This window comes from Lygodium microphyllum, chromosome 22 (genome assembly GCF_053477565.2).
Source record: "Lygodium microphyllum isolate KBCC chromosome 22, Lygodium_microphyllum_v1.1.10, whole genome shotgun sequence".
NCBI lineage: Eukaryota > Viridiplantae > Streptophyta > Polypodiopsida > Schizaeales > Lygodiaceae > Lygodium > Lygodium microphyllum.
In genome coordinates this window covers 30,015,891-30,043,386 of record NC_141156.1, presented here as the reverse complement: position 1 = coordinate 30,043,386, position 27,496 = coordinate 30,015,891, and the positions used below count along the sequence as shown (strand labels likewise).

At 40.5% G+C, this 27,496-nt stretch overlaps 1 protein-coding gene across 2 annotated transcripts in view; it reads left to right on the top strand.

Moving 5' to 3' along the window:
* Nucleotides 1-22,246, top strand: part of LOC148016998 (SMAD/FHA domain-containing protein) — a 36,641-nt gene extending 14,395 nt beyond the window's left edge. The window contains exons 2-13 of one of the 2 annotated variants that reach the window (XM_087662409.1): nucleotides 16,121-16,326; nucleotides 16,418-16,521; nucleotides 16,691-16,792; nucleotides 17,005-17,099; nucleotides 17,273-17,359; nucleotides 17,461-17,663; nucleotides 19,391-19,592; nucleotides 19,727-19,777; nucleotides 19,867-19,965; nucleotides 20,060-20,119; nucleotides 20,301-20,422; nucleotides 20,528-22,246. In XM_087662409.1, coding sequence (XP_087518535.1) covers nucleotides 16,121-16,326; nucleotides 16,418-16,521; nucleotides 16,691-16,792; nucleotides 17,005-17,099; nucleotides 17,273-17,359; nucleotides 17,461-17,663; nucleotides 19,391-19,592; nucleotides 19,727-19,777; nucleotides 19,867-19,965; nucleotides 20,060-20,119; nucleotides 20,301-20,422; nucleotides 20,528-21,977 — 2,781 coding nt within the window. In that variant the 3' untranslated portion in view covers nucleotides 21,978-22,246. Of the gene's footprint in view, nucleotides 1-16,120; nucleotides 16,327-16,417; nucleotides 16,522-16,690; nucleotides 16,793-17,004; nucleotides 17,127-17,272; nucleotides 17,360-17,460; nucleotides 17,664-19,390; nucleotides 19,593-19,726; nucleotides 19,778-19,866; nucleotides 19,966-20,059; nucleotides 20,120-20,300; nucleotides 20,423-20,527 lie in introns of both variants that reach the window. The other variant, XM_087662408.1, reaches the window with a different exon arrangement.
* The last annotated feature ends 5,250 nt before the right edge of the window (nucleotides 22,247-27,496 follow it).

The following is a 27,496-nucleotide window of genomic DNA, read 5'->3' as shown; positions in this document are numbered from 1 at the left end:
CCCAATTTTGCATGTACATGAAAAGCCCCAAATGTCAAGGACAAAATGGCACAAATTCCTGCAATTTCTGAGACAGATATCACTGTTGTGTCTTGCTTGCACCAAATTTGGACAAATCCCTAAAATTTTCAAGTCATGTGTGCACTAGTTTTAGTGAAATCGAAAGAATTTCACTAAAATGTGAAAGCCCCAAAATTCCCGGGCAAATGTGCACTGGTTTTGCAATTTCCGAGTCAGATTGTCCAGTTCTGCGTTAAAGTCGCCGAATCCGGGGAAAGCCCCAAATTTCTGGGGCTAAATCTGCCCAAAATCCTGACTATGCTTACACGCACGAACGCTTGTCAGGGAGCAAAGGGCTTGCTTGCAGGGAACCTTTGAAAAAATAAAAAATTTTGCAAAGGAAAATGACGAATCTGCTCGTGTTGAGCAGCCGCCTATCGTCGTGACCTATCACCTTGTAGAAAACTGCTGCCTGATGCCATGGGAGCTGTTGCCTGCCAGTTGCCTGCTGTCGGAAGCTGCCGCCAGCCAGTCGCTAACCTGTCATGTGCCTGAAAACTGTCGCCTGGTTCATGCCTGCTTGCCAGGTCAGAAGACGACCTGTCGTCTGTCTAGAAATGACATTTTTAACCTGCGCTTGCACCTTGGAATTGTTGCCTGATAGAAACATGACCTGTTGACCTGCACGAACTCCAAGAAGTGCGAACGCCTTGACTGCAGCTCTGATACCAGTTTGTGGTGACCGAGAGGCACGAAGATCGAGGCAGTCAGTGTCTGTTACGCACAGCGAGACAGAGAGAGAGAGAGCAGAGTAGAGAGTGTGCACGATTAGTGGGTACAATGACGAGTGTACCACTTTAGGTTTTATATATATATATATATATATATGTGCTAAGGGTGTGTTTACACCTGAGCACATTAAAAGGCACAAGGGCCTTTATTCCCAACACCTTGAAGCTTGGTTTCAAATTTACATTTGATGATGGTAGTGGACCCTTTGATATTACTTTATATCAACAACCTGTTGGATGCTTGAGAGGAGGCCTGATCTTCAGTTTGATGTTTCCCAGTTGAGCAGATTTATGCACAGCCCTTCAGACCTTCATTGCCAAGCAATGAAGCGTGTCATTTGGTATCTTAAAGGCAGCTAGATATTTTGACAGTGATTGGGCTGGATGTTCAGATTTTAGTGTCTCTCATAGTGGCAATTGGTTCTTCTTGGGTACATCTCTTGTTTCTTTGTTCAACAAGAAACAGTCTACAATTGCTACTTCCAGTTGTGAAGCCGGGTACATAGCAACATTCACAGCCGCAATGGAGTGTGTTTGGCTCGGCAAGTTACTTGCAAATCTTCATGTGCGCCAGGCGGCTTCGACACTTATCTACATTGACAGCCAAAGTGCTTTGGCCATTGCACGGAACCTAGTGTTCCATGATTGCACAAAGCATATAGAAGTTCATTACCTGGTCGTGAGCGGATGTCAGTCGGAGAAATAGAGTTGTCTTATGTACCCATTGAGAAACAACTTGGCAGATCTTTTCTTAGCTAGAGCTAGGACACTCTATTGTCCACACGTAGCTAAGTTGGTCTTGTTTGGGAAAAACCAATCTCTTCCATCATCATTGGCAGAATTGCTTTGCATGAAGCTCTTCAAACATGCTATTCCTATATTTTCCATGCTTGTCATCTCTTAGTTGTGAGCTCCGTCAGAGTCTAACAGAGACATAGGAGTCCAGACTATTCATGCATTTCAGTTTCAGCCCTGTCATTTCAGTTTTTGACAGTAGAGTTTGAGTGTTCACACTGCTGGTTAGTGAACAGCTTTGGTGCATTTCAGTTTTAGTGCCATCCTGGGTTGCATTCACACTGTAGAGGGTTGGCAGCTTGTTTATGCAGGAGTCAGGATGGCTGCAATTGATGCAGCTGATTGCAGGCCATCTCTCTGGTTAGCCCACATGATTCCTCTGCAATCAGCCTGATCTAGTGTCCTCACTGACATCTTGGGCTGCATGCAGGGAATGATGTCCAGATTGTATTCAGCATTTCATTTTCAGATTAGTGCAGTCTGTCTCTTCTATGCATCCGTATCAGACTCTCTCTTCCCTTCTCTCTCTGTCTTTGTGTTTCTCTTCGGTTGCATACTCACATGTATATGCAGTGGTTCATGCATATGCAAAGGAGGTGACTTTGTAGCATTAGGGAGAAATCCATGCCTCAAAGGCCTGCTATGTACATTTATTATGTGGTCTCCACCTTTGGACTTTAGGTCTAATGGCTATTGCATATGTACATTGGGATGGTGTGGGCTGTTGATATGGATGGCAGCTCTTGGGATGCAATTGTGGCCCGATACATTGTTGCGTGAGGCTCAGATGTGAGTCCATTTGGCTCTACAGTGGGAGATGAGTCTAATGTCCATCCCCTTTGTAGTTCTATGCCATGGATATAGCTTTTGGTGTGTCTTGTGTATGGGTTGGATTGTAAGGGGATGCTTCAATATTTGATTTTTTTAAATTAGAGGATGTCAGGGTCTAGGATTTGGTGGAAGTGGCTTAGGATAATTGCTCTTGTTAGTGTCCCATCTCAATGGAGTTTTTTTGCATTGTCATAATAGTCTAGTTTTCTATATTGTCATACTCATGTATGCATGACTAGTTATATATAATGATTCAATTGGAGTAATATGGATGAGTGGTCAAAACTGTGATACCAAGAATATATTGTGTTAGCAAGGCATAAAGGGATGGGACCTATTTTATTCTTCAGTCATTGTATAAAGACCGAGTTTTTATCAATAGTAACAAAATAAGATAGAAAAACTTTGCAAAAATGGAGGTCAATATTTTGCAAGACTAGTTAGAGGTCTTTTTTTAAAGTTATAAGGTTTGAAGTTTTTCATTAGCTTTGTAGGCCATCTCGTTGGCTACACATTAATGCCCTTTGATCCATGATCCGGGCTCCCTAGGCATTTAAAGTGTCATTAATGTAGTTGTGCCCCTATTGTCCTAGGTATTTAGTGACACTAGGGTTAGGGTTTATTTGAGAGTTTCATATGACGGTTAAGTCATTAGGGTTTCATTTTTCTTTATTTAAAGACACTTCGTGCCTCATTTGCACATATGTGTGGCATCATTCAGTGTGATCGCCTTGAGCGTTGTACTCTCTCTCTCTCTCTCATATTAATACACTGCTGCTCATTTTGATGGAGTATCATTGTGCATCGATTAATTCTTTCATTCTCATTCATTTTCTATTATATTAATTGCATAATTGCTCCACACTTGGGCTACTAGTGGTATCAAAGTAAAGTTTCTTCATCTCGCTCGTCACTACTCGCAATCATTTTCCATGCAGCCATTGCCATTGAGCGCCACATTTTGGTTGGTTGCCATCTAAAGTCAGTTCCATTGCACCGGCCTCTATCAACATCAACAAGTGGTGATTGACGGTCGGACACCACCGATCCGGCCATCGTGGTTGCCACTTGGTCTCTTTGCACCACCGACCTAGTCCTTGCATGTTGCTACCTTTGATGGACTTTCTCTCGACATAATCTTGTTGTGGTAATCACCAGCCGTGTCTATGGCATTCGCCCTTGTTTAGCCAACCTACTTCTTAATTAGCCAACTGCTGCCAGTCTCACGTCACTTAAAGCCATGCATAGACAATATGTTGCTATGCACTCGACCAACTGCCCCTGATATGCCTTTCCAATACACGTGCTAAGTCGCGCCTTAATTGTCGGTGAGAAGAAGAAAAGGGACCACCTCACCCACACCTGCCGATAGGCCTCCTCGATAGCTGTTGCCTAGTCACCATGGAATCAGACATGCCTTGCCATGACACTTGTTGGGAGATGGCCGCCTTGACGATCGTGGGCCTGTTGCCTTACGCTTGAAGTGCTGCATATCCCTCTCGTTGATTAGCTGTCATAGTTCGTAGTCGATCGTGTCACTGCTGTGTCATCAAGTCATTGGCGCTTGCCAACCAACAAGCCACCACATCACAACCCTGTCGCCTTGTCCCCGATGGATGCCTATCACTCTGGTATCAAAGATCTTATTGAGTAGTTATTAAACATTGATAAAGTCATCTTAGATAATTAGCTTGTTTCTATCATTCTTAATGGTCTACCAGAGTCATATCAAGGTTTTGCTACCACCTCCTGTTTGGTAACTATGGGTAACCAAGTTACCTACAGTTTCGATGAACTTGTTTCTCTTTTGTTGCAGGAAGAACAAAGCTATCTCAATCGCAATGATACCATGGTGACCAAACAAGCCTTTTCTACCCACCATTGTGGAAAATGTCAAAATCAAGTGAAGTACAAGCATGCTGGTTAAAAACTAGCAAATACCCATGCTGGTCATTCATCTTCTTCATCAAATAATTTCTCCAAGATACCTTCTCGTGCTAGTCCATCATCTTCCTATCCCTCCAAAGGTACATCCAACAAATCAAAGAGGTGCAATTATTATTGAAAGATGGGGCACGACATTATTGAATGTTGTAAGCGCTTTGCATCAAAGAAGAAAGAGGAGTCTGGTCTCATTGGTAACAATGAGACCGCCAACCTTGCTAAGCAAAAGGAATATACTTTTTTCATTGAGTGTCAGTATGATCCTTTTATAGACTAATGCAGCTTCTACTTGGTGTTAAGCTAAAAATGCATTAGCCTGACTTAAACAGTCCCAAAACATGCTTAATTAATGAAAAAAATCTTTTATTAAGAAACGCGATCCTAGAGAGTTATTGTCTCCCACATGCAAAACCCTAATTTGGGTGTCCCAAACTTTCTATAAATATGTATGCAGTCCGCCACTCTCCCTTAATCTCGTTTTTGCAGGTTTCAGGATCTATAACTTTATTGTCCACATCCTGTTCGCGGAGGACATTGCAATTAGAGCTTCCACTAGCCACTTGCTACCATCTGGCACTTGATTCCGGCCTTCTGCACGTGTATGCTATTGTTGCCAGTTGTCAATTGTTGCGAGGATTTTCTGTCCTAAAAATGTTGCGTTTGCAATTTGTGGCTGCCGTCGGACATTCTCTCACCTCTGTCATTTGCGTTTGTATCTAAGAGCTATTGTGCAGATTCTTTCTCCTCAGGTACTTGCATTTTTAGTCTCTCTCTCTCTCCTGCATTACCATCTGCATTAGATCCAGTCTTCCTTGGCTGCGTTTATTAGTGTTCGATACTCGGAGATTGCCTTTGTTGCGATTCCGGATGTGTTCGGAGTACGACACACTCTACCGCTCATAACCTCTACCTTGATCCCAGAGATACAAGAGTTCAAGGTTCAGTATTCATTGCATAGTTTTGTTGCTACATGAGCACTGTATATTCATTATTCATTCACTTTATTATTCATTGTGTTCACTGTATTTGAGTTACCATAACCCTAACCCTAACTGTGTTTTGAGTTGAACAGTCTGTGCTTTGTTATACGATTGGTTTAACGCTTTTTGCATTTAGAGGATTTCTTTACATGGTATTAGAGCTAATTACTCTCTGAGAAACCTTGGCCTTTGATTGGAAAGCTCATTCGCAAAAGCAGAAACAACAGGAGGGTCAGATGACTTCGAAGACATTGACAATACCGCTCCAGTCTCCACAGCCAAATATGGACAAAAACGATCAGAAGTGGACATCCCAGCCAAACATGGACAAAAACGATTAGGAATGGGCCTCCTAGCTTGCTTGATCAGATATGGGTGGAGAACGATTGGACTACCGTGGGGTCCATAGACCATATCAAATTTCTACCGCTAAGTATGATCTCATTCTTATGCATAGTGCTCAGCAGGAGGTTGAAGATAAGCTTGAGTTTTCTCCTTTAGATTTCGTGTACAGAAGTAATGATCTTGCAGGGTCTTCAAAATTTTCACTATGGATTGGCCATCTGCAAGTGGAAACTGGCTCGGATTAAACATCATTTTCACAATACTACTTTTCTCCAATGCCAGGTACAAACCTTAATATTTTAGATTTTATGCCAAATGATTTTGTATTTTTTGCTAGATTGGGAGATACTCATCAAGAAGGGACTTTTCATAACAAGCTTTGGTTTGTAAGTAATGAGAAAGATATGTATTTCTTCATAAACTCAAAACTAGGTAAGAAGCTAAAAGAACTTGAAAGTATTCCTATCCTTCGTTTTCCTTCAAGTGATTTTATTTCTCATGGTCAATATGGAGTAGCTGCATCTTTATCTAGTACATTTAATGGGCAAAAAGAACCTACGATGTTTCCCTTAATAATATCTATCACAAGGGTGTTGAGCCAAAAATGCATTAGCCTGACTTAAACAACACCAAAACATGCTTAATTAATGAAAAAAACCTTTTATTAAGAGATACAATCCTAGGAAGTTATTGTATCCCACATGCGAAACCATAATTTGGGTGTCCTAAACTTTCTGTAAATATGCATGTAGCTTATCACTCTTCCTTAATTTCGTTTTTGCAGGTCTTAGGAGCCATAACTCTACTGTCCATATTCCGTTTGTGCAGGATATCGCAGTCAAAGCTTCCACCAACCACCTGCTACCATCTGGCACTTGATTCTGGCCTTTTGCACGTGTATGCTATTGTCGCCAAGCCTGGAAGAGCTGTCGCCTATAGTTGGGTGTTGTCGCCCTGCAGTTGGATGCTGTCACCACCTGTTGTCTATTGTTGCGAGGATTTTCTCTCTCCTCTGAATGTTGCATTTGCAATTTCTAGCTGCTGCTTGACATTCTCTCACCTTTGTCATTTGTGTTTTTATCTAACAATTGTTGTGCAGATTTTCTCTCTCCTTAGGTACCTGCGTTTTTAGTCTTTCTCTTTTGCACTGTCTTTTGCATCAGATTCAGCCTTTCTTGGATGCGTTTGTTGGTTTTTAACACTTGGAGGCTATCTTTGCTATGATTTAGGATCCGTTCAAAGTATGACACACTCTACAGCTCATAACCTTTGCCTTGATCCTAGAGATACAAGAGTTTGAGGTTTAGTATTCACTACATAGTGTGTTTGTTGCATGAGCTGTCATGAGGATATGTATTTTTGAAACCTCACTTAACATGTGGATTAATTTTTAATCACATGGTTAAGTGAATGTTGCACATGTGAGGTGTAACTAGGGTTAGAGTAAATTTACGAGCACAGGACCTGAGGAAATCATGGAATGTCAAAGGTAAAAGTTGCTATAAGTTATGCCGCACAGATACTTGGTGGTATTTGGTGCTAGTTGTTGGCCTACGTCATTCATTTGGCCATAAGTGTCAGTTAGTGACACTAGGGAAGTAGCGTTTAATGGTACCTAATGTCAATTTAATGGTCAAAGATGGCACAGAGACACTCTGGAATGGAAGGTGCCTAACCAATTTAGTTATTGGCCAGTCAAATTATTTTTCAAGGCACCGAAATAATTATCAGATTAATTTTCAGTATTTAAAGATTAAAGATTAATATTTAATTATGGATAATGCTGGAAAAACCATTTGGGAGGCTGCCACTTGTCAAAAATGCCCATGCAAGACTGAAAAACGCCTTTAGAGGGTGGAGAGACATTTTTACTATATTTAGCCTATAAGAGAGAGGGAGGAGATGCTACTGGTCTGATTTGCAGCCATTGTAGGATCTTTTGAGTCAGCTAGGGGCAAGAGAAGACCAATCAATAGCAGGTGACAACATCTACAGGTTGTTGAGACAAGGTAGCCGCAGTAAATGACAGATTTTCTTTAGTTCTTTATGAAGAAAGTCTGAATTTTCTTTCTCCTCAGCATTCTCTCTCATCTCCCAGCCTTTCTACAGCCTTGTTTCGAAGATTACAGCATTGAGATCACCAAAGGCTGAGAAATTTCAGATTTCTCTGTTGTAAACCCTAATTTGCAGGCAGAAATTAGGGTTTAGCAATAGCCTCAGGAAGCATGCAAAAAATTGGAAGCTCCAAGACTTGGATTCAATAGGGCTGAAGCTGTTTTTAGCTTATTTGATTGGAGGGACCAGCAAATCATTGAATTTGGGGCATTTTCCATCTCCATCAAAGCGGTTGACGGCCAATTGATTGCCCGAATCAAGGGGCAAATTAGATTGAAGACTTGCTGGTCATTTTGGACAGCAAGGGGAGTTGGAATATCGAAAGGGATTGGGAGAATCCCATTGTACATTAATTTTAAAATAAATACCGAAAGGGGTGCTAGTTTTGGGGTCAACAGGGTCTCCAATGTCCAAGATTATATGGTAAACTGTGCATTTCAGTTTTGTGAATTTGTTAATTGCTGTAAATAGTGCTTAATCAGGTTATTTACCACCTTATCCGAGGAGGAAGGCTGGTTTCATGAGCACTACATGTTAATTATTCATTCACTTTATTGTTCATTGTGTTCATTGTCTCTGAGTTACCCTAACCCTAATCTTAACTGTGTTGTGAGTTTATCAGTCTGTACTTTGTTGTACAATTGGTTTCATGCTTTTTGCATTTAGAGCATTTCTTCACACTTGTATTTTGACAGTGGCGCTTCTAAGCACATCACTTCTTGTCGAGAATTATTTTTATCCATTTCTCATATACCTAAGGGGGGCACAGTCATATGTGCAAACAATGCCTCGTATCCAATCGAAGGCATTGGTATTATGCAAGTTACTGCTATTTTTGGCACTTTCATGATGTTACAGAATGTCCTCTATGTGCTAGGTATTAAGAAGAACCTCCTTTCCATCTCAACCGTTGCTATTTTTGGCTTTTGTGTTCTTTTTCTTAACCCTTGATGTGTGTTTTATGATGGTTGGGTACCTTATTGATTGGCACTCTCACATCAGGACTTTATTGTCTTGATACTTGTGATCAACAACATACTGAAATTTCTCTTGATCATGCTCCTTTAGTGAGTGATCTTATTATGACACATGTTCCTTTAGTGCCACATATTTCAGATTTGTTGATTTTTATTCCATTTATTGATGATTTGTTTATTATTGGGATTGTAGGGAAAGGTTAGGCACGGAGATTGAGGCAGGTAGTCGTTACGCGCAGTGAGAGAGATAGAGAGTGCGAGAGAGCAGAGTAGAGAGAGAATACGTTTTTCGGTACAAATGACGAGTGTACCACTTTAGGTTTTTTAGATAGATATATGTATGAAAGTACAATGTATTAAGGGTGTGTTCACACCCGTGCACATATAAAAGGCACGATGGCCATTTATTCCCAACAATCTCCCACCTAAAGGCAATGTGCCTTAAGAGGAGAAAAGAATCAGCTAAGTCTAAGTATGTACAAAGCTAAAATAAATATATCTATCCAACTCCCATCATCTGTCGGCAATGAACAAACCGCTCTGCTGGAAGACCCTTCGTGAGAAGGTCTGCAGTGTTATCATCTGTATGCACTTTGACAAGCTCAATGCTCTTGTTGTCAAGTACATCTCTAATGAAGTGGTACTTTATCTGTATGTGCTTTGTCTTTGCATGAAAGACAGGATTCCGTGCTAGCATGATAGCACTTTGACTATCACAATGGAGAAGAGGTAACTCTGAGATGCCAAGTTCTCCCACCAGACGTGAAAGCCATAAAGCCTCATTGCATGCCTCAGTGGCAGCAACATACTCTGCCTCTGTTGTAGACAATGCAACACAATTTTGTAGCCTGGAGATCCAAGAGACTGCTCCTCCTATGAAAGTTAACACATACCCAGAAGTGGACTTCTTGCAGTCCGTATGACCAACATAGTCTACATCCGTAAAGCCAATAACAGATGCCTTCTGCTTTCCAAAGCAGATGCACAACTACTTTGTGCCTTTGAGATATCTCATAATACCTTTCACTGCATCCCAATGCTTCTTGCCAGGGGTTGCCATGTATCTGCTAACCACTCCCACTGCAAAAGCAATGTCAGGACGTGTAGCAATCATAGCATACATCAAACTGCCAACAGCTGAAGCATATGGTATCTTGGCCATTTCAGCCTTCTTATCATCAGATGTAGGGCTGCCCTTTGCATTGAGTTTCACATATGGAGGCAATGGAACCCCAATTGCTTTTCCCCCCTCCATATTGAAATGCTACAAAACTTTGGAGATATACTCCTGCTGAGATAGATAGAGTAAGCTTTTCGATCTATCTCTGAGTATTCGCATGCCAAGAATGTGATTTGCATCACCCAGATCCTTCATGTTAAAGTTGGCATGAAGACTTTTGCTTCAATGAATCCAAGGCATGAGTATCCCTGCCAGCAATTAGCATGTCATCAACATACAAAACCAAGATAATCAGGCTGCCATCTGTTGCCTTCTTGGTGTACAAGCAGTGATCCACTTGACTTCTATGAAAGCCTTGGGACTGCATGAATGTATCAAACTTATGATACCATTCTCTTGGTGCTTGTTTCAGCCCATACAAACTCCTTTTATACCATTTTTTCTTTCCCTTGTTCAATAAACCCTTCAGGCTGCTGCATATATGTCTTCATGCAAATCACCATGTAAAAACACAGTCTTTACATCCATTTGTATGAGTTCCATATCTTCAACTGCAACCAAGCCCAAAATGGTTCTCAATGTAGTCATCTTGACTATAGGAGAGAAAATCTCATCAAAATCAATTCCATGCTCCTGCTTGTACCCTTTTGCAACTAATCTTGCTTTGTACTTTGGCGAGAAACCAGAAGTGACCTTCATCTTGTAAACCCATTTGTATGGAAGGGTTTTCTGCCCTTTAGGCAACTGCACCAAGTCCCAAGTGCCATTTTTTTCAAGAGATTCCATCTTTGATAGCATGGCTTTATACCATTTCTTGCTGTCCTGTCTGTCCATTGCTTCCTTGAAGCAAGATGGTTCACCACAGTTTGTCAATATGACATAATCAGCCACATTAATTACACCAGGAACAAATCTGTCAGGCTGTCTAGTAGCCCTAGATGATCTCCTAACCCAATGGTCATTGTTTGCTGGCTGTTCCTGCAAATTTCCATTTTCAGCATGCTGTCCTGGCATTTCAGCCTGCAAATCAGCATTAACAGCTTGCTGTCCTGGCTATTCCTGGACATGTAATGGCTCATTTTCATGGGCAATAGCTGGCTGATCATTTCTAGCATAATTTCCTGCATTCACAGGTTCATTTACAGCAGGTATTTGCTGTTGTACAACAGGTACATTTTGCTGTCCAAAAGGTTTATCTTCCCGGAATACAACCCTACGGACCTCCTCAGTCTTTTTGGGCTGTTTGTGCATGCGATCTTCCCGGAAGATAACGTCATTGCTGCGTACTGCTTTCCTTTTCTCAGGATCCCACAATTTATACCTCATTTCACCCTCGTCTCCATATCCTAGGAAAATGCATTTACAGGACTTTGGCTCAAGTTTGCTGCGTTTTTCTTTACGAATGTGCACAAAAGCCTCGCAGTCAAACACTTTCAGATGAGCATATGAAGGTGGTTTGCACGACACGCTTCTTGGGAAACCCCCCCCGTCCCAAAGATCTGTTTGGTGAGTGACTGATTTATTAAGTGAATGGCTGTCATAACAGCCTCTGCCCAAAAACCATGGGGTAATGCAGCATGAGACAACATGGTACGAACCTTATCATGTATGGTTCGATTCATACGCTATGCAACTCCATTTTGGGGTGGATTATGAGGGGCAGTGAGCTCCCTCTTTATCCCTTTGCTGTCACAAAATGCTTGAAAGGCTTTGGACACATATTCCCCACCATTGTCAGAGCGAAGACACTTAAGTGTCTTATCTGTCTGATTTTCAGCCAATGCCAATAATTTTTTAAACTTGTCAAGCACTTCATCCTTGCTACGTATAGGGTAAACCTATACTTTCCGTGTAGCATCATCGACAAAGGTGACAAAATATTTCTTTTCCCCTAAAGATAATCTTGGCATTTGATATACATTTGAATGTACTAATTTGACATACATCCGAATGTACTAACTCTAGAGGAGAAGATTTCAAAGAAAGAGACCTTTTGTGAGAGTCTGTGCATGTTTGCCATAAATACAATGATCACAATGCTCAAAATCAGCATAACGAAGACGAGGTAAGTAACCCAAACGAGAAAGCACTTTCATTCCTGTTTGACTCATGTGTCCCAACTGGCCATGCCACAAAGAAACGCTTGGCTGCTCGGTCACGGCAACAACATGGTCACGCACACTAGATACATGAAGTGGATACAAAGTATGACTCTTGCAACCTCTGGCAATAACCCTAGATCCCTTACAGATCTTCCATTTTCCATCACCAAAGGTGGTATGAAAACCATCATCATCTAGCTGCCCTGTGCTAATCAAGCTCTTCTTGAGCTGAGGTACATGCCGTACATGGTGAAGTGTAAAGACAGAGCCGTGCTGAAACTGTAACTGCACACTGCCAATACCTGTAATCTCACATGCATAGTTGTCCCCAAGATGGACAACACCATATCGACCCCCTGTATAGGCAGAAAACCACTCACGATGAGGGGTGACATGAAAGGAAGCACCTGAATCAAGAATCCAGGTATGCATGCCATCATCTGTATCTGCAAGTAGAGTATGTGCACCAAAGTGTGAAGAGACAAAGAGTACATCACTCCCACTGTCACTGTCATGAGTGACTACATTCACCTCTTCAATTTTTACACTGCTCTTCTTAGGCTGACTATCTTTCTTCTCTTCCTTGCAATTATGTGTCTTCTTGCCTTTTCCTTTCTCTTTCTTCCATTTGTAGCAGTCACGTTTAAAGTAACCCTTCTTGCCACAATGATGGCATTCAACATCTTTGCCACGTGATTTACTGCGTCGCTTGCCATCATATTTGCCCTTTTGTTGTGATCTGCCCCTAGTATGCAAAGCACTGGAAGACTTACTGGATGCATTGTTCTGCCGATTCATCTCTTCCATAAGTAGAACACTCTTTACATCAGCATACAAAAGGATTACATTAGAATTGCTCATAGCAGTCCTGAATGTATCCCAACTCTCTGGTAGAGTGCAAAGCAAGAAAGTAGCCTTAAATTCCTCATCGATCATGAACTTCAAGGCAACCAGCTGGCTGAAAATGGAGTTAAACTCACTCAAGTGAGTAGACATTGCTGTACCTTCTTTCATACGCAAATCCATAAGCTTTTTCAGCCAATACACTTTGCTTGCAACACTCTTTTGTGTATACAGTTTTTCTAGTCTAGTCCATATAGCATATGCAGAATCCAAACCTTCAATGTTGAACAGCAAGGCATCAGAAATTGATAGCTCTATGGTTGAGCGTGCAAGCTCATTCAACTCATCCCAATCATCCTGATCCATGTCCGCGGGCTTTGCCCCTTTGGTTTTGATCGGCTTTGCCTGCTTCTTTAGTAACAGGATATTGTAGCATTGCTTTTGCCAAACTGCAAAATTGTGTGCACCTTCAAGCTTCTTTATGTGCATTAGATTACTGCTGTCATTGTTGCCAGCCATGATTTTCAGCCCAAATGTGACAAAAAAACCAGCAAATGCAGGCCCAAACTGTCACCCAAGTGACTAAGGTACAAACAAGTACCAATCAGCAATAAATGACCACGCAGAAGTACAGATTTCAGATCTGTAATTAAATTTTCAGAAGCGCCAAACCAAGTGCTACAGCATTATCCAACTGATTACAGCTGTTCCAAGGACATGTGCATCACATTACATGAGAAATCCCAAAATTTCAGCTACAATTTTTGTTGTACATGTACCTACGAGCATAAAATTTGATACGAACGGTCAAAAGCCCCAAAATTTTGTGCTCAAAGCGTCAAACACACATATGCATTTCCTCTATCATGCATAGGACAGTCCAATTTTGCCAAAATAGAGCAATTTCAGCAAAACCCCCAAATTTTACCAAGTGTTGATGTCCAAATTGCGCGGAATTCAACTTGCATGTACATAAAATGACCAAATGCCGCACAAATTTTGCCCAAATCGCAAAAGTCCCAAATTGCACGGGGTCCAATGTGCCTCAATGTCGAGAAATTGGGTTAATTTCAGCCCAATTTTTGCATGTACATGAAATGCCCCAAATGTCGGGGGCAAATTGTCACAAATTCCTGCAATTTCTGAGACAAATATCACTCTTGCATCTTGCTCACACCAAATTTGGACAAATCCCCAAATTTTCCAATTCCTGCGTGCATTAATTTCAGTGAAATTGAAAGAATTTCACTGAAATGTGAAAAGCCTCAAAATTCCCGGGCAAATGTGCACCGACTTTGCAATTTTTGAGTCAGATTGTCCAATTCTGTGTTGAGATCCCCAAATTCGGGAAAAGCCCCAAATTTCTGGGACAATTTTGCACAGATTTGAGATATTGTGCTTGCGCGTGCGAAACCTTGGCTAGAGGGGGGAATTTCAAAGGATTTTGAAGAGAAAAAAAAAGTTGATGACGGGTCCGTTGACCCATCAGTCGTGCGCTGTGACGCTGATGCCGCCTGTTCGCCGTTCATGCTGGTCGCCCCGTTGGACACGGCGCCTGTTGCAGGTTCCTCACGCCGCGTCAGCTGGTGGCCGTGCAGTCGCCCCTGTCGCCCGTTCACAAGTCAATCGTGGAGCCCCCGTCGTGCAGCCCCCTGTCGTTCTGTAGGTCGACAGTTCGTGTGGAGCCCCTGTCGTGCAGCCCATCACCTGCCACATAGCTCGACTGGTCACGTAGCTGTCGCCCGCTCCTCAACAGTCCACAAGACTGTTACACGAGACTCTGTGTGTCGCCTGTACCTCTCAACAGTCCACAAGACTGTTACACCTGTTGATCTACCCCTCAACAGCTTGAGTGAGCCATTGGCTCTGATACCAGTTTGTAGGGAAAGGTTAGGCACGGAGATCGAGTCAGACAGTCGTTACGCGCAGCGAGAGAGACAGAGAGAGTGTGAGAGAGCAGAGTAGAGAGTGAACACGTTTTTCGGTACAAATGACGAGTGTACCACTTTAGGTTTTTTAGATAGATATATGTATGAAAGTACAATGTGCTAAGGGTGTGTTCACACCTGTGCACATATAAAAGGCACGATGGCCCTTTATTCCCAACAAGGATCAATGCTGTCCAAGTTGCAGCATTACAACATTATTTCGAACAACCGCTTGCTGTCATTTATGTTGGTGTTCCTCATCGACCTATGGCTTCCCAACTTGTCACCATTGAGGGGGGCATAATCCATCACCAACAAATTATTCAGCTGCCTAATCAAGCATCATAATTGGCATCCCTTGCCTTTTCTTCAAGGTTATTTCTTCACTTATGCATGGATTCATGGATTGTCATTAGGTTGGTTATTCAGAAGACATTTTGACAGATCTTTTTATGAAGGCTATACCTCCATTAGAGTTTCAAGCTATTCAGCTATTTCTACTCATGATACCTTTTAAAACATGATCTATCATTCGTTCTATTGTGATAGGTGGTTGTATCCATTAGGATGGACTTGTGCAACCATGACCTTATATTTCTTTTTATTTTCTAGGATTTTGTCATTTTTTCCTAGATCAGTTCTCCCATTTATGGAGGGGGGTTTGTAGGCCATCTCGTGGGGTACGCATTGATGCCCTTTGATCCATGATCCAAGCTCATTAGACATTTAAAATGTGTCATTAAATGTAGTTGCTACCCCTAGTGTCCTATGCGCTAATTGGCTAAGTGACACCATGGTTAGGGTTTATTTTAGGGTTTCCTATGATGGTTAAGCCGTTTGGGTTTCATTTTTTATCATTTAAAGACACTTCGTACCTCATTTGCACATATGTATGGCATTATTCAGTGTGATTGCCTTGAGCGTTGTATATTCTCTCTCTCTCTCTCTCTCTCACACACACACACACACTCTCTCTCTCTCTCTCTCTCTCTCTCTAATACACTGCTTATTTGTGGAGTATCGTTGTGCATCAATTAATTCTTTCATTCTCATTCATTTTCTATTAAATTAATCGCCCAATTGCTCCACACTTGAGCCAACAAGCTTGCCCTTGTCCTTTCATAAGCATTACCAAATGAAGGCTAAAAGCTTGTGCACTCTTTGGCTCATATGAAAGCAGTGTGGCTGGCTGCATTATTTGTTTTGGTGATCATGACACATTTTGATAAGATACTAGTTATGATAAATTGTGGAAATGTGTTAACTGACATTGTTGACATGATCTGCAGGGTCCTCACATCTTATTATACAATAGCGAGCATGTTTTGGGTCGGTTAGTCAAAGATCCTGCTTATCGGTTTGACTCAATAAATGTCAGTGGAAAACATTGTACGATTTTCAGAAAACAGTTCAAGGCTGACGAGAGCTGTATCCCTTTTCAAGGCAGTACGCCAGTTTCTGGGGAACGATGGCTTGTTTACATAAAGGATTCCAGGTTTACTTCAAGGAACTTCTTTTAAAAAATTCATGTGCAGTAAAGTTGAACTAAGGAGCTTCTTGAATAAATTTTGTCTTCCATTTCCCAGCTCAAACGGGACATTTATCAATTGCCAGAAACTGAAAAGGGATAGTCCTGAAGCACGAATTAAGGATGGAGACATTATTTCTTTGGTGAATGTTCCTGAGCATGGTCAGCTTTGCAAACATCTATTTTGTACTTAATAGTTCCTTCTTATTAAGGGGTTTCATCTTGTTGACTGGAATATTATGCCTAAATTCCCAAGTTGAACCAGTAGGAAGCATCAGGTTGTTTTTTATATATCCTCCCCTTTGTAATGCTATCGTCATGTTTTGAACAGAAAATGCTTTTGCATTCCTATATCAGGAAGTAAAATCAAATGTGCCAACAGTAGTCGCATGTCAGACTAATGGATCAATTTTAAAGAGGAAATCTGCCTATGGTAATGATCTTTCAATAAGCTTGAATATTAAGCTATCAGTTTGCTTACTTGTAGTTGAAAATAGTAAGTATCCTTACATAGTTTTCGTTGTTAACGAGCAGATTACTTTTTAGTAGTTGATTTAGCTTCTTTGCAACGAGTTCAACTGGGATAAGAACTTAAAGCTTTTCCAGACTGCAAATCACAAGGCTTTATTGGTTTTTGGTTGGCAGATGAAGAGAATTTTGGAGAATCCACATCTGGAGATAGTAAACGTGTTAAAGGATTAGGGATTGGAGCACTCGATGGTCCTGTCTCACTTGATGATGTAAGGCGATTGCAGCGGTCAAATGAGGTGACAATTTACTTGTTTTGGATACTAATTAAGACCATGGATGGATAACTTTCACCAATAGTGTGCATTGAGATAAACAAAATTCAGGAAGTTGCAGTGTATGTAAATTGTCCGGATAGTGATGGCTTACATTTGAAGGGAAGCAGGAGCTGCGAAATCAGTTGGAAGCACACCTTTTGACAATCGAAAAGCTGCGTGCTGAATCTCGGGCTACCACAGCCCGACATGATGCTGTGGGTTCTCAGCACTCTCCTGCCCAGATTGGAACAGTATCATGCCTAGCATTTTGGATGATCATATCCTGTAATTTTGAGATAAATTTTCTGTTTTGTAGGAGATCAAAGAGCTAAGAGAGACGCTATCAGCTACTTTCCTAGACCAGATACAGGATCTACGCTTTGAGCTGGGAAAGAAGGAAAAGGAGATCGAGGATTATGCCTCCTTATGTGCACAGCAGCAGAGCAAGTTAGAGGACTATGACCGAAGTCTAGCTGCTGCAAATCAATCTCGAAAAGATGCAGATGAGGTTATGAAGAGGTATGCGTTTTGTGAGGTGTCATTCTGTTTTTTTGATATTTCTATTTGTTCTGCTGTGGTTGTGTGGATATATATAATGGTTTGATGGCATGTTTTAGCTTTTGTCGTTCCAAGGGTGTATTGTGTATCATTCTGCCTGAATAACCTTGCTAGAAGTTTTTCTTATTCAGATTTATTGAAAACAGATGCAGGGGAACCATAACATTGAAATTGAAAAGTAAGAAGCATTAGGTAGGTGGTACTTACAGAGGACTATACTTGCTGCTTTTCTGGATACCAAATGGCTTCATTTACATCTTGACCTTGGTAGCACAGAAACTATTGAGCTAGAAATTGACTTTTGCGAACATTTGTCCTCCAAGAGAGGTGCTAGTCTGTAATTTTCAAAAGGTCCATAAGCTCAAATGTGGCAATAAAAATTCAGCTGAATACTTATTAACATGTGATCATTAAGTTTACAAGATCCAAGCAAGCTCCTAGGCCGCTATTTTATCAAATCCATTTACAAATGGCTTTCTTTCAGTCCTTTAGGCTTTTGAGTTGCAGTGGATGTGAAGTGTCCATTGTAAACAAGTCTTACGGTGAATTTGCTATGAATGCCTAGTCACAGATAATTGCTGTCTCTGAGCAGTTGGACTGTGCATTCCACAAATTGAAGGTTTCAGCAAGCTTGTGATGTGTAACTCTTACTATGCCTTGGTCTTCCAATGCTCCTGCAGAACTTAATTATAAGTTAGGCAGATTCTGGCAATGACTAGGCTGTTTTTCAGATTTTGATGCCAGACTTCTGGGTTGGGAGTTGGTACCCACAACGAAATGTGCCCCAATAAAGGAAAGTTCTTGAAAATGACACTTACCAGAGGAGCCAGAAGTCATACATTGACATTTAGCATTCTGCCGCTTGTTTCACTATCTGCAGCTTGGAGATTGTTACAGTTAGCATGTGCTCTATAATTATGGAGACAGCATGTCAGACCTTTGTGGAAGGACTTGGCAGTATAGCCAAGTCAGATTTCCTCTGGTAGCCATGGGCTATTGAAGCCCACATATTACTCCTTGCTTCTCATAAGCTCTTGCAGTAATGCTTGGTGTTCTGGCAGCAAAAGTGCAACCTTGTGTATTGTATGTGCTCATCCTCTGGACAAGTAAGCGTGCTTGGGGTGTTTGGTTAACTTTGTAGATGAGCAGAGATTCTTAAATTCAGTTTTGAGCTGTCTTACAAAGAATGAAGTGCTTGCATACACACGATTTGGTCATATGCAAATTTGGACTTTCTTTCTTTATTGCCTTTATGCTCATGCATATATTGGCTCATTCTAGCTTCAGCACATGTTAAGCCCTCCATTTGACTTGTCATACTCATTTGAAGGTACATCTGTTTTGATTTCTCTAGGTATCAGCATGCTGTTGAAATTGTGTTTTTAATATTTTTGAAAAGTTGGGCATATCACCTTGTACCTTGTAGTTGTGTCCATGTAAAGCTCTAGGACTCGCCTAGGTCATTTCTGAACTCAATGTTGAACAACGTTGCTTATCAGATGGAGCTAGATGATTTCATCTTAGGTCTACAGTAGTGAATGGCTATGATACATAGATAGCTTTATTGGAAGATGTAAGATGGCTGCCCTTCTAAAATGTTTAACAAAGCGAGCAGTTTCAGCCTTGTAAGATGTTTTACTTTTCAGCTTTGCAAGTGAAAAGTCTGTTTATCATCATGACTTTTGCAGTCAGAAGCTCAACATTCTTGAACTTAAAGAGCAGTTAGAAGATGAACGGAATCAGCGACGGAATGACAGAGAAAAGGCTGAGGCAGACTTGAAGGCTGCAGTGGAAAGAGCTCGTTCTGAAGCATCAGAAGAGCTTAAACGTCAATCTGAGTCTGCAGCACGCCAGATTAAAGAGAACTTGGAGACAATCAACAAGCTTCAGGTGCCAAACTTTTTCTACTGAGGGATAAAGTATTCAAAAGATGGTTCTATCTTCTTTTTCCGCTTGGGTGCTGCAAATATGATAATGGGGAAAAATGCATGTCTTACAGTTGTGGCTCGTGTTGGCTGTATCAGGAAACAGACAAAGATAATCGCTCTCTAATTGAAGCACTGCGTTGTAAGCTGGTAAGTTTTGGTGATTGGAGTCTGAAAGGGTTTTTTAGGTGATCAAAGTCTTTTGGCAGAAGCATCATTTATCTGTTTATTGTTACCAGGATGATACGAGGGAGAGTTTGGTTAGTGCAGAAAGAACAAGTCGTGGTTTGGAGTTACGGCTTCAGGATGAATCAGCCTTGCTAGCCATTGCCAGAAAAGTGAGTAGCCTATGATTAAAGTTGTGGCTGAAGATTGATTGAGGAAAGTTTCTTCTCATTCCATATCAGGATATAAAATGCTTGTGGTTTGCAGAAACTAACTGAAAAAGAGCAGGATCTGCAATCTATGGCTACTGAATTGCAGAAGGAAAAGGTTAGAATGTTTCTCTAGTATTCTTGGTGATAAATTCAAGCATCCGTGTTCTATTTTATTGGTGCTTTGTGTGTGTGGGCAAGAATCTAGAAAAGTCATCAGTATACTTTGATAATAGTAGCACTCCATTGCAATACATAAAAAGGTCAGGAGATGGCTAATCAAAAGCCATCTATTGCAGACTGCAAAGGAGGAAGCTTTGGCAAAACTTGCTGCTCTAGAACTTGAGATGGAAACGGCGATTCGAGACCTGTCACTTGAAAAGCAGAGATTGCAGGGGGCTCGAGAACGGATTGTGCTAAGGTGAGTGCAAGCCATGGTTTTAGAAAAAAGTACTGCATTGAAGGGGCAATTGTCAAAGTTTTGAAGATTTTGACAAGTTCTAATTTCACTTGTTGATTGCCACAGAGAAACTCAACTTCGTGCATTTCATTCTACAGCTGAAGAGATTGCAGCACTTCAAAAGAAACAAGAGGAACAACTGAAAGCAATGATGAAAGTTCTGGAGGATGGGGAAGATGAAAATCAGATAACTGCAGAAAACCATGTTCATGAGAACATGAGAAATGCTATCAACAAAGAGTCTGACACTCCTGCTAGGGGAATGCATGGTCAGGATGCAGAAGGGAATGAACATAGCAATGACAACAATAGTGAAACTATGAATGAAACAAAAAATGAAAATGTGGATGATGCAGATAGTCAAACTACTGCAGGTGAATGTGGTGTTCATATTGATTTCATCAAGAATCCTTTGGAGGAAACCGAGAATGGTGACACTCAAATGGATGAACTTGAGGAAGCCAAAGACATTCAAGTCATGGTAGTACTCAATGAACAGAAACCATCTGAACCATTGGCACTGGTGGGAAGTGAAGCTGGTTACACACAGGTACTGGAGATGGAGATTAAGTCCCTAAATGAGACCCAATTAGTAGTAAACAGGAAAGAAGAGGCTGCTCAACACAAGTCCATTGTTGCATATACACAGTTGTTGGAATCTGAAAGTAATATGCATGGGAAGTCAGGGTCTGGAAAGTATTTCCATGAGACACAGTTATTAGGGAATGGGAAGGATGACGCTACTCAGGCCAAGGAGGTTTCTCAAAGCTATTTCCAAGACAAGGTGGTAAATGGTACAGACTTTGAAGAACAGGCTGGAGGAGAGACAATGCAGCTTGAAGACCAGGATGAATCAGGGAGTAGGGATTGGGGCAAGAGGCAAACACTTGAAAGGAACCAAGGTGTTGGTCACAAACATCAGCAAGGGAGACCACCTGACAGAAAGGTACTTGCTGCTGTCTCAGCAAAGGAAAAAGATGACGATGTGCATAGAAGTGATGTTCAGAAACAGACAGGAATGCGGAGACAGAATGGTCCTTTAAACACTCTTGACTTGCTAGCCTCTGAGGCGCCAGGAAGCTGGGCTTATAGCACTCCTGGTTCTGTACATTGTGATAATGCTGGTTGGTCTCAAATGGAGGGAGGAACACAGAGAGGCTCAAATGATGGGCATGCAGATACTGATGCAGGTGGGGTGGTTAAAGCAGATATTACAAAAGAAAAGCAATTATCTGAGCAAAGGGGAGGAAGTCTTACAGCTGATACTAGTACAAGTCAAAACTCGCTCTCTCCACGTACATCTGCACGTCATGAGAAAGAGCGAAGAGATTTGAATGTGATGCTTGGCATAGTGGCTCCGGACTTCAGCCGTCTTCATGGGCTGGACAGGGTAATGGAAACTGCACCTGATTCTGAGGAGCATACAGAAGAAGAGGAAGAGGAGCATGAAAGTGACAATGAGTCAGCTGAGTCAGACCCCATGAGCCAGTCTGCATCTATTTCTACTAGGTATTAAAACACATTCTGGGGAAACTAAATAACCCCACCCATAACACCATGTACACATACGCATGTTTCAGCTGTACTGTATTATACTTTGGCTGTCACTACACCAACACTTGCTATGTCCAAAAGACTTTGAGTGGGTCCTAAATGGCACCTATAGGAGAGTGCTAGGCAGCCCTTGTACCATATCTGTCAAGGACAACACTGTCCAGTATAGAGCCATGAATTCAAACTGCTTGTATCAAATTTACCCTGTTCAATTTTGCAAGGACAGTGATGCTGATGTGTTAATAGTTCCAGCGAGCGAGAGAGAGAGAGAGAGAGAGAGAGAGAGAGAGAGAGAGAGAGAGAGAGAGAGAGAGAGAGAGAATATTAATATCTCTAAAGACGCTAAAGTGGCTTATGAGACCCAGTGAGAGAATATTAATGTCTCTAAAGAGGTTAAAGTGGCTTATGAGACCCAATAGATATGATGTCATGATTCTAACACATAAATTACCTGGACAAAACAAAGGAAAAATTGCCTAAGCCAAAGCTTAGATGCTAAAACTGATAAAAATCATGCTAGACGAGTCTCTTTTTCATCTCTATTTGTAAGCCTACGAGGCATCAACAAGCTCTGAAAAACTGTGGTGAAGCTGAACATTTTGTGGAACCTAATCTCACCAAATCGGAAAAAAGACATTGTTGGTAACGGTAATATGGATGCACTAATATTCTATGATACCCTTGACAACAAGGATTTGTAAGGCACTATCATGAGATAAATGGTGTGATAAACCTACTTCCAATAAAATTGCTTTAATCAGTGATTGCACTTTGGAAATCCTGGGGTTCCTTTAAGGTGTGTCTCACAAAATCCCAAGAAGTTGGGGAATCTGGAGTTCTCGCTAAGTTTGAAGCCATATAAGCAATTAGTGGATGACATGTTATCAAAGTAGTCAAATGGAGACCCCTAGAGTTCAATCCAATGTGTGGGTTGTGGTGGTTGATCTCTTGGATTGTTGTGAGCGCGATTTTGGCATTACTGTGGATCTCATGACCAATGGTTATGAAGGCTTAGTGTGGGTTTTGGTCGTTGATCTTTTGGACTACAATAAGGGAAATTTCGAGATTATGGTTAATTATTATGTATCTTGTGGGCTATTGATAAGCATAATCTTATAGCCATTGAAGTGGTGGTAGAAAATGTGGAAATGGGGGGGGGGGGGGGCGCGGACGCAGATTTTGAGGTCCTCTTTTTCAAACAAAGACATCTTCAACCATGTAATTGAGTGTCCACTTTGCTACTACACCATAGAGTGCCATGTTATACATGAAGATCTTTGTGACATGGACATGCATTATTATAAGTAAATTGATACAAGTGATTGTGGTTAGCCATTGAGATTTAATATGCATGATGAACTTGAATCTATTGCTTGAATGTGAGGCTATTCAATGACTAATTGGACATACTCATCATGAACCCTCCAATAAATATGTCAAATGAAATATATAGGATCTTTATGATATACGTTTGTAAAAGTTGCCATGGAACTTTGTAAGTTTGTGGAAGTTTCCATGGCACTTTGTAAGATTCAATTTGGTTATATGAACACAGCCGAAGGCCTCAATAAAACATGCAATAGATAATAAACAAAGCCTTTTTAATGTAAGGGAGGATACAATGGAAATCATAACAAATTTTGGCTAATCAAAGAGGTTTCTTTTTTGGCTATCACATCTTTTGGGTAAGATTATATGATTCACAACACTTATGTTCTCACCTCAATGAGAGCTCAAGAATAGGACATTAGATGCCAACTTTTATTCTTTCAAGTGCTTGATATGCCTATGGCTCAATTATCTTTGATATAGGTGGCTTGTACTCTTGATCTAAACTGTCTAAGCTCTCCCCATTATTCCTTGCCTCTATTCCATATTTGCATCGTGCAGCTACAATGTTGACGAGAAGAAGATAGAGAAGAAGGAGAAGAAGAGGGTGATGGTTCATCACTCACTCACTCAAACTCTCTCTTTGTCTTCCTCACACAGAGCCTCTCACTCAACTCCTCACCCTTCAAGCTCCGGAAGAAAGAGGGGAAGAAGAGAAGGAAGCAAGAGATGAAGATAAGCTTCACCCCTTGGTTGGTTTCTCACTCAACTTATACAGAAATCGACACCACACACACACACACACACACACACACACACACTCTCTCTCTCTCTCTCTCTCTCTCTCTCTCTAGCAAGGTAGGTAGGAGAGCAAGAACTAAAAAAATGCATACACAAGAATGAGCTCTCTACTCACTTTTACAAAATATATGCATTAGGATTAGGGCTTTCACTTTTGGTTGGGCACCTTGTTGCTTTCCATCAGGGCTTGTGTGATTGTTCCTCCTGCTTTATGGATACACTAGTTTGTGAACATAGTTTATGTAGAAATAATAGAAATTGCCCACAATCTTCATAGCTATTGTAGATCTTCTATCTTAGGTGGTTTTATAATTGGCATAAGAGTGAGATGGGATCTCACTTTGTTTCTACAAAGATATAAGAGCCCCATGTCTACAAGTAACACATTCGAAAAATTACATACCCACATTGTGGACATATGGTTCCTTAAACAACAATTAATCTAAAAAAATCCTAGGTGAGTGCCATTCTCTTGGTAATCTCTGTCAAAGGTAGCATGGTTGGGCTTGCATTAGAGAGATGAAATGATGGGATTTGAGAGATAAGGTTATGGGAGGAGCAAAATATATTGTTGATGGTGAAGATTGATATTACTCGAGATGGGAAAAATAATTGGTATTGGTAGGTGTAAAGGAAAGAAATGCAAGTGAATCAGGGTGAAAAGTCTAACAATAGGCAAGTGCCATGAGTATATGTGGGGGAAATTTTGAAAGAGGGGATAGGGGGTTAAAGACGAAATTGGCCAACAAAGGCTTGGACATCCCTAACTTGAGAACCCTCAAGTGCAATGCTGTGTCCATGGGTGTTTTTTTTTTCATTTTTTGTTTCTCTTTAAAAATATTTTGGGTGATTTCGAACAAGTGTGTTGTTGTATACGTGATGTGCAAATCTTTGATATCGATGGAAGTACTGTTGAAGAAGAAATAATCTATTGATAGAAGTGTAGGTGAAAAACTTGAGCTATTGTTGAGGCAAGTTACAACTTCTCTTATGGAAGTTGATTGCTAGTGAGATGGAAGTCAAGGTGTGTTTTGATTGAAAAAAATAGGGTATGAACAATTCACGATTCTCGAGTATCTTCTTGAATTATTGAGGCCATATAGTGGGTCTTTCCCGCTCTTTATCTTTTCTTTGTATTGAGGTTGCTAAGAGGTTCTTCCTTTGTCTTATGCTAAGAGGTCCTTCCTTTGTTGGTGTTTACTTCAAGCTTGGTCTCTTACAACTTTGTTAATTATGCTTGCTAGTTGTAATGCTACACAAAATGTTAAGAATCATATGTAGTTATGAATCAAACTTGACAATACATAGTGATCATTTTACTTTTTCTTGTTTTTTACAATCTTGGTGTGCAATAAAGTTTTTGTAAAAATTGATTGAGAGATTATTTATGTTTAAAGGAAGAATGGTAGTTTATGGTACTCAAACAATGGTACGTTATGATACAATGTCACTTGGCCATGTAATGAGCTATTCATAAAAGTTTGGGTTATATCGAAGAGATGCATAAGTGTCAAGAACGTGTGTGTCATGGCTAGGAAAGAGATGTATGACAATTACGTTGAGCATCATGTTATCTTGGCCTATTTTACTAGCAACATGAAACTCTTTCTCTGTTAGGAGTTTGTTGAGTAGAGGATGTTGCAATAATTCCTTCATGGAAATTTACATACAATTGCCAGAGAAAATGTTGGATCACATGTGGAAGTCTTCATAATCTTTGTTCTATGGTTGTGATTAGAAAACTTCCGATTTTGGCAATTGAAACTGGGATGGTACACTAGTCTAATTCAAATGTTCTTCTTCCTTCTACATTTTGTTTTAGCTTATGTATCTCCACTAGGCTCTTTTGATAGTGCATTGTATGATAAGTGGGAATTAACTAGAGACTCTTGGCTACCTTTGAGAATAAGTTGTGAGAGATCCTTCACAATTAGTGGGTAACAATTGTAAATGTATCATTTCTCTTCTCATATCATTGGTACTGCTATAAGTTTTTAATGCGTCTAGGCCATGACAACAATGTTAACTTGGGAAAATAGCCAAGCAAGTACGTTATCATATCGTCAATTTCCTTGAGGCACTTAGATACTTCTTGATCCTTCTTTTATGCCGTTTCTTCTAGCATTTCCATGAGGACCATACAATCAATTTAGGTTTTGAGTTTGTTGGAGGTTTTGGTCAAATAGAGCATTCTTTTAGTAAAATTAATGCATTGTCTTCTTTTACTTAAGTTTTCTATCCATTTTCAATGAAGTGCTACAAAATTATTCCTTGGTTGAGTTGGCGAGTATAGTCACAATTGAGCGCTAGGATTTTGCAACTCTTGATTTGGAAGCAGTAACTGTAGGCTTAATGTATTTGAGGGTATTGGTAGTCAAGAGTGACTCTTTGTTTGGATCCTTTGCTAGGTTGAAAATAGTAGAAATTTGATATTCTTTTGGAAGAAAATTAGCAACAATCAAGGGTGGTTGCTATTAATAGCATTTTCTATTTTTACTTTGGTAATGTAAATTCTTTAGATATCTTCATTTGTTTAGATGCAAATGTCATGGGCTATTGCTTTTTTAAGTTGGATGATTATGTTATTTTTCCTTTGGGATCTAGCATTTTGGATTGAGTATTGGCATTGGGTGTTGTTGTTGGGTTTCATATGTTGGAATAGCTTTGCCATTGGGATCTATAGATGTAAAACAAGTAGCAAAGGGAAGTTGATGTTTTCCCAACTTTGGGTTGGAGAGTGCCTTGCTTAAGAATTTCATCACTATCAATGTGGGATTTGCATTAGAAAAAATTTGGACTAAAAATGGGCCCTTAGAAATAATATAGTTTAAGATGTGGGCCTTTTGGAATATCCAATAGGAAGGCTAGATGTTGATATCCAAGGAGGGTGAATCTTCTCTCTCCAAATCTTGGGTTTTTGATTAAAAAAATGGATAGTAGGGGATTTTAAAAAGGAGTGAATGAATAGTACACAAAAATCAGTTTCTCTTACCTCATATTTTCCCCCTTTTTTTGGCAAATTTTCAATTTTGCTTTTTCTCTCTCATGAAATCAGTTTGACCCAAAAGTTTAGTAACAACAGACTACTTTCCCTCTCTTCTCCATTTTGGTAAACTTTCATATCCATTGAAACTCTCTAGTGAGAGTAATTAGGGTTTTGAGCATTCTCCTTACCTCTCCACTTTCTTCTCCTTGTAGCTCCAAAATTTGGGTAAAACACAGGTGTCCATCTCTCTTTGTATTTCTCTTGTTTGATGTTTTTTAAGTAGGGTTTGATGTCCTTTCTTACTATTATTTTTGTTTTATTATAGAGATTGTTTTGGGCAGGAGGCATAGGTGCTCATCTCTCTC